At 33.9% G+C, this 12,387-nt stretch overlaps 1 protein-coding gene and 1 long non-coding RNA gene across 2 annotated transcripts in view; one reads left to right on the top strand and one right to left on the bottom strand.

The window, feature by feature from the left end:
• Positions 1–5,065: 5,065 nt before the first annotated feature.
• On the bottom strand, positions 5,066–9,199 carry LOC106100759. Its single transcript, XR_001225457.1, has 2 exons — positions 9,054–9,199; positions 5,066–5,139 (listed from the first exon to the last, which is right to left on the bottom strand). It is a non-coding gene; the product is annotated as an uncharacterized LOC106100759 (long non-coding RNA).
• Positions 9,200–11,102: 1,903 nt separating this feature from the next.
• The window catches only part of LOC106100758 (muscle LIM protein Mlp84B), a 7,019-nt gene continuing 5,734 nt past the window's right edge, over positions 11,103–12,387 (top strand). Inside the window, exons 1-2 of the mRNA XM_013279778.1 lie at positions 11,103–11,210; positions 11,858–11,977. Coding sequence (XP_013135232.1) covers positions 11,877–11,977 — 101 coding nt within the window. The 5' untranslated portion in view covers positions 11,103–11,210; positions 11,858–11,876. The remainder of the gene's footprint in view (positions 11,211–11,857; positions 11,978–12,387) is intronic.

Here is a 12,387-nt window from a genome sequence, read left to right as displayed (position 1 = left end):
CTTGTTTTTTATTCCTTATTAAGAAAATTCAAACCTTTTATGGCTACAATTCCTACTAAAATTGTTGGCAGAACAAAGTAAACCATCAAAATTCTATTATACAATATCAACAAATAACTTAAATGTATCCTAATTAAACATGACAAAGATATTATTCCCTGGTCACTTGTTAACTGGTCAACATTTTATATTGCGATGTTAATCATTATGTTGTTCTCATAGTAAAGCGAGTACAATAATTAACAAATGAGAAAAAAAACTGTCATTAAACCAATATACACACTTAAAACGTTCTTAACTTTATAACTAGTGTGTAAAATGAAAACTGAAAATACCTAATACCTACGTAGAGAAACAAATTGTATAAAGGCATTGAAAATCCTTCTCTGTTATTCGTTAGATAAAAACACTACAAGATCGAATGCATTGTTATTGCTCAGTAGTAAATAAATATTTTATAATTTTAGGCAATGTGACGAGTACATATTGAAAACTGGCAAAATAGCAAAATATTTACAAGAAAATTTGCAATGTAACATCACGTTAAGTTGATTTAACATGTAAATTATAACAAAATTTATTTTTGGCAAAGAAAGATTTCATGCTATAAACTTTCTTCTAAAACATTAGAGAAGGTTCTTTTTATAAAATTATGTGGAAATGCGGCGCAGGACAGGCGATGTTGGCGATCTCACGGGAAGATCCCCGAGATTAACGATCAGTGATTTATAGATGAAAATCTTATTGAATCGTATGTCGTTTTAATATACAAAGTTCTTAAGAAGGCATGAATGGAGCATATCTTGCTCGAAAGGTAATTTTTCGAATATTCTACCTATCATAAAAAGTTAAATTAAGATGAAACTAGAGAGAGTATCAGTATCCTTAACCTTATATTAACTAAGTATCTATTTCTTAATTTATTTTTATAAAGAGATAATTATTATAAAAGCGACAGTGTACCAGACATTTAAAAGCTTTAAACCTATGTTTTTAAATTAGTGAAACAAATCTTCTAACTGCTAGCTCCATCTTTCGGTAAATTAAAAAAAAAATTAAAACACTGTCAAAATGTAGTTCTAAATATTTGCGAAAGATGGCAGGGTATTTTGTTTTAATTCACTAACAAGAAACCAATAATTAAAAAATATATTTTAGGGTGAAAACGAGATTTAAAAACGTATAATTTCTTTAACAGTAGTCAATAATCATTGACATGAGTCACCATATCATATCGTTACCAATTTTATTTATGAAATAATTCTATTAATTACAGACACCTGATCATACATACTTCCATCTAAAGACAAAGGCTATCGTATTTGAAACTAATTTCAGCAAGGTTCATAAATGTGCTCGTACACCAAAATTTATATTTAATCGGTTTTATTTTCTGATATCATAGCAGCAACTCCGTATTAGTGGAATTTATGATGGCCCAGTTCCGTAAGTAGATTTATTTTGTGAATATTCTGAAACTAGTTCGTCAAATTCAATCCGAAGTATTACTTCTAGATTATTAATAAAGTATGTAAGTAAAAAGCATGTTAAAGTAAAACGTCACGATGCAGTAATTAAAAATAATTGTTTTATTTAAATAACACATGAAGCTGATATTAATGTTAATGATGTCATTCACCACAATTGTCCTAACTATATTATTTTGATTAGAAGAGGTAATTTGAATTACATTTTATCTTGGTTGTTTAATATTTTTACACATTCTTGCTAGTGATACATATTCGTTAAGAAATATAACCAAATACCAAATATAAGGCCCGCCATCTGGCGACCGTAATAGTCTCGATTCCCAGGGTTAACGACTAACGAAAATAACGAGCAACGGAAATAACGACCAACCAAACGCCGTTATCTTTGCACACGATCGTTTCTCAGAATCGTGTAACGCCGTTACGCGAATCTTCAAAATAGGTTTCAGCCGCCGCTTCTTGATTTCATCGCAGGCTATTAATAAATTCGTTAACATTGAAGCCTGTAAAAGTTTAGTCAGCGTCGAGCCGTGGAGCCTTCAGCACTGTAATTCCAACATGGCGCAATTTTCTTTAAATTGTCTTGTTTCATACTCCAGTCGAAAGATGGGGTTAATTTACAAATAATGTTTTAAAATTCTGCCACGAGATGGAACTGTTGATCTGGATGCACTGAAAGGTCAGTCATATTACATTTTGATTTATTTAAATGAGTACACAAAAATAATCTTTAATTGTTTAATGGTGTTATGTTAATATTTTTTTCGATTTCATTTATAACGATTCTTCTGAGCATGTCGTTTTAGTTATACTCCTGTTTTAATTTTATTGAAAAAAAATCAGGTTTCTTTAATGACAAACGGAAAGTGAGTTTTATTTTATAAATGAATTTTTTAAAGTTTTAGACATTTTTAATTTAATTTATCTTGAAATACATACATAAAAATTTCACCTGAACATAGATGCTTATAATCTATGTTTGTAAGCTTCTTATAAGTATTTTAGGAATATTATTATAATGATATTTCTTAGAACTATAAATAAATGAGACCGCCATTTCTGCTGGACGCCGGCTACGGGAACTCGTTGGAGATTTTGTTAAATATAGCTGTGACTGTGATTCCAGAACGAATGCCGCCTCTGGGTTCAACTAATATATGACCTTAATTAAATTTTATACTGCACTCTAATCATTTTAAACCATTTAATAAACGTTCACAATTATAATACGTTTTTAATTTAACAGTATAATACACGGCTTCTACGCATATAGTTGTACAGAGCATTTTTCAGGAATGCCATTTTAGAGTAGCACTTCGCCTTAGAAGAGTTTGTTTTTTATGGAACGATCCATTGAACAACGATCGAACCATAAAATAACACGCACGAGTAAACCATACGCGTAGAACCCGGAGAAATATTGTCAAAATTTCGTAATTAAAAATCTATAGCAGTAAGTAGGTATATAAAAGGATATACAAATTACATATTAATTATTGCGTCTACTACACCCACACATAAGATTTAATAGCTTTGCATCATTCGATTTGATTTTCTGCAACAAACATGATCGTTTTTAATATTATCTGTGGTTATCATTTCTAACACACAGACATAGTTAATCTATTTCTTTAAAAAAATAATGATAACATATTTTTGTATGGTTGTTTCGGCAGTGGAAACTCTTTAGATTCAACATGCATGCTTGATATAATATTGCAATACGTTTGATTCGCTTTGTTATTCCAAAGCGTGAGCCAAAGTACAGATATAAACAAAGTCATCGAATTACATGCTTACAGCCAAAATAGATTGAACGAAAATAAAATATCAAGATGATTAATTCGGACTATTTTTGCACATGATTTAAAAATTGAAATTAGCTGTAGCTTTAGATTTAGAACTAATTTTATTGTATACAAAGTTTTCCTCTTTATAATATTAGTATAGACGATTACTTACCGCATACAAAATGGCTGATTTAAGCTGATTTCACGAAAATACTTCCTTTGTGTTATTAAGAATTGTTTTTTAATACGAACCTAATTCTTATTTGCACAGATAATAAATAAGCATCAAAACGAATTGACGAAAAAGTTTTGAAATAAAACGTGAAGCGTTTTTGATGTTATTTCATATACAGACGACGACACAAAACAGCATAGTTAATATTTCAAGAATAAACGACTTCCGGGACAGAAATTTCTTCGAATTAAAAACACAGATGTGGGTAGTTTAACAAAATGAATTGCTTTAAAGTTATTGTTAGACGCGTATTCTTTTTCCCGTGTGTTCGTTGTTTTTTCGTTGTTTTATGTACATTTTAATCTACTGAAGCTCTGAGGTAACTATTTCTGTTGCTAAATTGTGAACGCATAGTTTTAAAATCGATTCTAGCTTCGTTATTATCACAAGGATAACACATAAGTTTAAACAAAAATAAACTATTTTGATATGATTGGTGGGCTATTGTTATGTGTAAATTGAGTCGATATTACCTACATTGTTTACGTTTTGAATGGCAGACAGTGCTTTAATATCAGTTCATCATATGGTAATAAATAAATTCCTTTTAAATTATTATTTACATTGAGTACTACAGCTAACGATAAAATGCACAGTTTACGTTTTGTAACAGAGTTCTGTTCACATCGGAATCTTAAAATAGTCCTCGCTGATGCAATTCCTGGTCGGAAAATACCCTGCCCTCTTTCCTGATATCTCGTTAACTGTATAACAGATGTATTTGAAACGATATATGTTCGATTAATGTTCGTATGTATCTGTTATATTAGAAAGTCTTTTTTATTATTAGCACTGTGTGTATAAAGATATGTATTGAACAATAAACAGTTATTTAAAAACGAATTGGTGACTTGGAAATTCGCATCATCACGTTTTACTGTCCTTTTCCCCACTTCTTTAGTTATCCGCTTTTTACCTTGTCGACCTGAAATTCATAAATATGTCGATGTTACACTTACCGTTAAGTAAGAAAAGAACCATGACGTCCTCGTCTTTCGAATATCTAAAGGCCATAAATATTTTATCATTGAAAATTCCTTTCATTTTATATTTTCTAGAATCGAATTCCTTCGAGCGTTGGTATTTTTTCGTTCTTGGCACGGTTTCCGGCCAAGACAATACTCGAAGCTTATGTTTAAGCGGGAAATTTTAAATTTCAGATGACGCAAGTGCTGGGAATCTCGGTGCCCACCAACGTCGGCCGCGCCGCTCGCTGGATGCTGTCAACGAACTTTGGGCACGTAAGTATACCTACTTGGTAAAAGCAGAAATAATGAAAATTATTGTTTTTTATGAAAGGTACATTAAAACTACTTAATGCTATATAATTATGGCGTTATCGCATATGATTAAGAATGGTGCTGTATATTTTGCTATTGACTCCCACAATTAACAATTACTCATTACGAATGTTATTATATTATACCTAATAAAAATGTTCAAATCTAAATTTTGAAAGATTTTACATACATTCCAAAAAAATCGCTATAAAACACAAAAAAAAAACTAGATTTTCAGCATTAATTTAGCCACGATAATAAAAAGTGGAATTTCGTGATTTTTTGTTTATTAACTTTTCTTTTGCAAGTTGGCATTATTTCTCGAGTGGGCGCTCAGGTGGGATCTGAAAAAGAAAATTTTAAAGTCGTTTACATTTACACGTGGAATACACTTACGAGTTTCGTTTCTGCAAATATTTAGTTATTTGAATTCATACCTGTCCGCCTACTGACGACTGAATAAATAACTTCTTACGTAACTTTATATTATTAAGTACTATTTTTCGTTCGCGACTTCGTCCGCGTGAAGTTAAAAAAAACAAAAGTGAGTCGGCTATGTGTTTTTCCAGACTATCAACATCTATACCAAATTTCATCGAAATCAGTTCAACCGTTTAAGCTACCAACTCTAACAAACATCCATCTACTTTCGCATTTATAATGTTATAGTATAATTGCTTTTTATAACTCCTTCTACGCAGATTATGACCATCGCTATTTTTTGGACGTTAGTAAATGTGTATTCCGTCTGGTTTTTTGGATAGCCTCTATGTTACACTTTATGAGACACTTAAAACAAACTCTCACTGGGTTCTAATTAAGTTATGTGTTTACATATTGTCTCGTATTTCATTTTAAAGCATCTGTTTTCACTGAAATCGATTAGTTAACAAATGATGTTTCGAGAAATCTTGAATAGCAGTCGGCGATGCGATATACCGAAATAGCGGCTGTGCGTCCATTTGGGTTACCACAATGTCTGCAGGAAGTATGTCTTCATTTTTATATCTGTTTACTTAAAATATCAATTTAACTGTATTTATGATTGTATAATCTAAATCACACTAATAGGAAAAGAGCAGAACCAATGTTACTAATAAATGCGAAAGTTTGGATGGATGGTTTGATGTTTGTTAGAATTTGTAGCCTAAACTGCTGAACGGATCTTGATGAAATTTGGCATAGATGTAGAGGATAGTCTGAAAGAACACATAGGCTACTTAATATACTTAATTCCGTACGAATGGAGTTGCTGGCGTAAGGTAGTCTATAAAAAATCTAAATTATACGCTAAAAAGAACATTGGTTACTTTTACAATTTCTGCTAGTTCCATATTTATCCACATTATGGTATATACAAAGCCATTATGACCATCTATAGACTTTTTTTAAAATACTGTTATTGGTTTTGGTATGATTCGAAACACATTTAGTCTATGTATATAGTATTCAGTTTCAGACGCGCGTAGCAACGTGCCTCATCAAAAAACAGGAATACAGTAGGCAGGTAATTTTAGAACTATGTTTCATACAACGCGAGGCGTGCTGAAATAGCAGACGTCGACTTATCAGCACTCTATTAAAATGAATGGTCGAGTTGATAGCAGTATTACTCTACCAGTTTATTTCGGTAACCATAATATATTTTTAATCATAAATTTAAATATAATAACAATAAAGTTTTTCGCTTTAAATTTAAAAAATTACGTCTAATACGACATATGTGCATTATTATTGTCATCTTGAATATTAGATTAAAATTCACTAATACAATATTAGGTGTGGATAGGTTATTTATTTCCTTTACAATATATGTGATTAAATATACAATATGTAAAATTAGAACGATCGTTATCAAAACGTGAAAAGTGTGGTTAGAAATGATAGCAAAGCGGTTGAGGTTTCGCGATATGCTTTTCGTGGTTCTCTAAAAGTAGTGTGTGAAATTTTGATATGACGTGGGCGCAGACTGCCCAGCTGCCTACAGCATGACTAACACTGAAGCTTCTCTGAGCAACAGTTGCGAGGGTTAACGTGTTATTTTAGCAACAGCCCACGCGCCGACATAGAAATCTAACACACCTGTAAACACCTGAACGTTATTCAATCTATGTATAACATTCCTTCACATCTATGTAGTATCTGTGTTTAAAAAAATATTATAAATAAAAATTCTTATCTGCCAGTAGTAGCGAACATTCTAGTACTCTTCGATTTAACGTTAATTAATGTCTTGTTTAAAATTATAATAAACGAATTCTATTTTTAAATTTGATTCGATTGTAGATGATGGTCATCTATTTTTGAATGGTTTTTTCTTTCTTTACTTATTTGCCAGTTACACATTCCACGTTAATTTAATTTCCAAAGTTGAGCCCAGTTTTAACACATTTTGTGATAACATATATGTTTGTTGCTGTACAAGTGTTTCGACAGTGGAAATCCACAGCAACATTAAAAATTCTCCCCTGGAAACGTGCACGTAGTGAATTAACTATTCATTATTTCTAACTTTAAATATCACAGTTACTCGAAACGATTGTTCTTCGAACATTTGCACGCGACGGTCCACGATGCTACACCTGATTCACATGTGAACATAGCTAAGAAAGAATTGGTAGTCTTAGACTTTGGACAGAATACCCTTTTTGCCAGTCAGTCCAGTCAATGTCGGTGACAGGAAACCGGTGTTTTCAATAAATAGTTGTAAGAAATACTCCATAAAATAGATCGATAGTACTCAATAGTATGTTAGAATGTTACTTCTGGCAACGGGAACCCATTCATCACGTAGTGGTTACAGGAAAAGGGCAGCTTCAAAATAGATTGATTGAAGAATTTTAATACGATTTTAGATTGATTAGATACATACAAATTAAATTCCAAATGCCATACTATATCTGGCAACTTCTAAATATTGCAATTAAAAACGATGTTTATTTACTTTTAAATGTTCTTGAGTTTTTATTTGTAACCAAATTTTCCATTCTATATGTACACAAAATGCCATTAAATTGTAATTAGTCATCTGATGTAGCTATTGTAATGACCAATAGCCAGCCCACTTGGATACGGTAATAGGAGTCACAAAGGGGCGGTAACAACATGGACAAGTTTGAAATGTTGCCAGCGTCCAATTTCCCACTAGACATTTTTCCAAGACTATTTCACGGCCATAAAATTAATGTCGCCCGTGATAAAGCTGGCAGCGAAAATAACGATGCTCTCATACATTTCGCTTTTCAAATAATAAATATTTTCAATGACGTAGATGCTATCCTCTATTAATCTTTCAAAGGCATATTTTTGATCTCATCCGAAATTGATACCTGCGTCTGGTAACGACTTACAGATACGTCATATATCAAAATAGAGGCTATAAATACGATATGTTTGATATCGTAAACAGGTTTTGAGATTGCCAAGCCACTCTTCCTTTGACTTTCATCTTACAAAGAAGTAAAAAAAAGTTGATCATCAAAATCGATTTCTGACCGACATCCTTCTCGTCTACTCTGCAGACAATTCCCGGCTATATACACTGCACTTTTCAACCAGTAAACCTTTTTTACAAATAGCTATACTCTATTTAAAAATATGACTAGAATGTATGCGATAACTGCTTTTATAAAACGTTTGGTAATATTAGCACGATTACTCGTGCGTAAGCATCGAACACACTCTGCGAGTACATCTTAGTACATTCAAGGGCATCATACGAAGTCTGGAATTAGTCACAACAGAGACTTATAAGGCGACTGCGTATACATGACCTGGTGACATAATTATGACATTGCCTTATTAGTCAACAGTTTATGGTCATATTAAGTTTGGTTCTACCTTTTGTTATTTACGTACTACGATTATCGTTATTTACTCCTTGTGTTAAAAATGCAATGTCAAACGTAAATTGCCATTATGTATGCAAAATGCGATGGTTCAGTTATTTGTCAGGTGTAAGAGTTATACATGCTATTGTAATGATAATTGTGATTAATACTTCTGTTACCGAACAATGAATTGTAATGGCTTGTACACGTCTTGTAGCAACGCCTCTAATTATTATTTGTTGACATCTAAATTAATAACCGCATTTGTACCTGTATATCTTTAATGTTTTTTACAACAGTGATACGTGCATGAAAAATAGGATTAGGGTAATATTTTATGCGTACGCATGGAATAGTAATAAAAGTTAATTTACAAGTTTGTGACAATGGATCTTTGCAGAATTCGTTGAATCGAGAGTACATCTAACCTTTAATCCAATTTGCCAGACTCATAGCGGCTACGTTATCGACACCAGATATTTTCCCAACCGTGTAAAACAAACGTGCTCTGCAGAATGCACACGGGGGCTTATTTTTAAAATAAAAATATTAATAGATAGGCAGGTGCGGTGAAGTTGGCAGACACGCAGATATGATGTGACAGGCTCCTGGACTAATTGTGTACGTAGGAGCATACTATAATTTGTTGTTTATTTTTGTACCGATGAGTGCATGCCCTAAGCGTCACCGGGGGACGAATCATCAGTCAGTACAGTCTATATTACCATCACAACAATGTATTTGTCTTCGTTCGGACCATTGGTCATTGCCGGCGGGCTATTATGGTCGAAACTCATTGCCAAAAATCTGACTCAAAGTTGTCTGAAACCGGCACATGACTCATTAGTTTGACAACAGTCCATCATATTCAAAACTTGGAATGTTTTGTGCTATAACGATTGATATATTTACTTAAGGAAATTTTTGTGAGGTTTCATTAAGGCATTTTTGCAAGTAAATAAATTTAGGCTACAGGATCATCATCACCAGCTCATTTTACGTCCCACTGAGGGGCTCGGAGTCTACCCTAAGTTAAGGGTACTAGGCAATAGCCAACTACGCTGGTCCACTGCGGTTTGGATGACTCCACACATGTTTTAAAATTTATTCGTCGATATGTGCAGGTTGCATCAAGTTGTCCTTCACTGTGAGAAACGTCGGGTAAATTATGTACATATGAAATTAGAAAACTGACATCACATTGGCACATTGCGGGATTCGAACACAAGAAAAAACCACTGAGGCTCATACAGTCTACAGAATATCTACATAGAAATTAACGTGTATGAACATTTGAATACCTAATAGAGCTATGATCACGATAGAAATATAACTTCGTGGATAAGAAATTACCCTAGTAAAAATCGTTCAACTTGACATCGAGTGTCAGATAAGATACTAAGTTCTGGTCTATTAGGATAAATTCGGTAAATAGAAGATATATTTTGTTCCTTTTACTTTTAGCAAAATGCAAATACAAATTATAGCAATGACTTATTGCCGTACATTCCTATTTTTAATATATCTGATAGAAAACACCTTAATAAATTGCGTCAATGGCTCATTACACACCTAATATCGCGTACAAATACGTTAATTTATTATGTCAGTAATGTCGAACAGATGCCAATATTTGATGATGATGAGTTTATTTATTTGCATGATTTACTGAAGACAAGCATGCATCCTATGTCCTATATCAAAACGTAATTATTTTGAACAATAGACAACAATATGTGGCTAGGAATAGGATAAGATCGTAAAGAAGAAAGTATGGATGTATTGTGTGAAAGAAGTTATGCTTAAGAAGGAAGCGAATTCAGATATGACCGTTGACAAAGATGTATGGAGGTACAGCGCATTCTGTGCCGACCCACCGTAGGACAAGGGCAAGTATACGAGACAAATTGTACATTTCACGCGAAAATTCGTGGATTCCAAAATGTTTATTTCGTGTATTATAAAATATCACTTGTATGTCATAAACCCGATGTTTACGCTATGACTTCAGCAGTTTAAAAATGTTTGATTCTTACATTTTGTTTATTACCAAAATCACCATACGATCAGTATCCATAGACAAAAACAATAAAGCTTTCACGTTAATTAATTTAGCGTCGTCGTTAGCCTACATTGTTATTTGTTATGTAGTTTACGCTGTAGACTATCGAATATTAGTATTTAAAAATTGAACTTGTAATAAGGGCATATACATATGTACATGTGAAGATTTATTAGAGTCTAATAAAAAAAATCCAGTTAAAAACGTGCAAAAGATATCTGATATGAGGTATACCTGATTTCAGACTCCAGTCAGAGTATGGAAGTCGGAAGCGAAGGCGTGGACGAGGCGTGGGTCCTGAGGTTTGGAGGTGCCGGAGCCGGGTAGCTGCCGAAGGCGTAGGGGGCGCGAGGGCGCGAGGGCGCGCTCCCCTCCACTGGGGCCGTGTGCAACGCGTGTATAGACTACGGCGGCGCGCTGCCCTCGCGCATCATTCGACCTCCGCGCACCGCAGTCTAGGCACCAACGCCCTGCACTGTAAACGCGTCCGGGAGCACGACTCTCGTACCGACTCAACGAACAGGTGGTGAAAGTGATATCAATTCCTCTATCATAACAAAATCGTGTGTGATTCCATGGCTTCTTCCTAATGCGGTCTATTTATAGAAGTGCAATCCGGTTCCAGTAGTGTAACTTTACCTGGACGGCCCAAATTAGGCGCGCCCGGGCGCTGCCCACGCGCCGACCGCCCTAAGCGGTAACCTTTCGAAATTCTCGTAGCATTCGGAAGGAGTCAGCGGTCCCAGTACGACGTCAGTAACATGTGCTCGTAGAGATATAGTGTCAGTTCGGATGCAATGAAAGTGTTGCAGGCGACTTGGATGCCGGCCAAAGAATGATGCGTTAAATAGAACGTATTATGTCAGACATTTCTATGAAAACATCGGCTTTTGTGTTACGTTTATAAAACAGTGAATGTAGGGGTGATTAGTTTATAATAGGTCATAAAATGTGGTATAGTTTTAATTTACTATCGCGACCTTTGATATCGGTGCCGGCTTTTAAGTCGCCTGCACATGTGTGCAAAAGTTTTGGTGTACTTGCTACTGAATTCATTCCATTGCACCGTGGAATAATTACTTTAAAATAAACATTTTGAATGTGAAGAATGCGATTAACAAAAATATAATTAAAAAACAAGCAACTTATGTGAATGTTAATTTTTTTCAGGATAAGTTAAGCGAGCACAATGCCTTTCAAACCTGCAGACAACCCGAAATGCCCGAAGTGCGGCAAGTCCGTGTACGCGGCGGAAGAGCGCGTCGCGGGAGGACTCAAGTGGCACAAGATGTGCTTCAAGTGCGGTTAGTATTCACCTTCAGGACTGTCGCTGAGAGAGGGAGAGTGAGGAAGCCAAGGTCAAACAGAAAAACTTTAACTCAATTAGGGGAAAAGTTTAAAAGAGCAATTTAGAAACAAAGACAAACAGTTGTTTGGGTAAAAAAAAATAACCGCAAATTAAAAATGTTAACACTTTTCATGCAGTCTTGGTAGAATTTTATGTTGGACAAAGAAAATATTATTACCATTTGGTCGTTAGATTATACAATTGGTTCTTCCATATGTTACTAAAATGTTTTAATATAACCAAAAAATTTAAAACTACTACCAACCAAAAACACGTTTGTTTACATATAAAAGGTTATCTTAAAATGGTTTATGATGTAGCTATACCTTAAAAAAATTAGACGATAAAATTA

The sequence above is a fragment of the Papilio polytes genome, unplaced genomic scaffold, assembly GCF_000836215.1.
Source record: "Papilio polytes unplaced genomic scaffold, Ppol_1.0 DF824047.1, whole genome shotgun sequence".
NCBI classification, from domain to species: domain Eukaryota; kingdom Metazoa; phylum Arthropoda; class Insecta; order Lepidoptera; family Papilionidae; genus Papilio; species Papilio polytes.
Note: the sequence above shows the minus strand (reverse complement) of the source record. Positions and strands in the feature narration are given on the sequence as shown.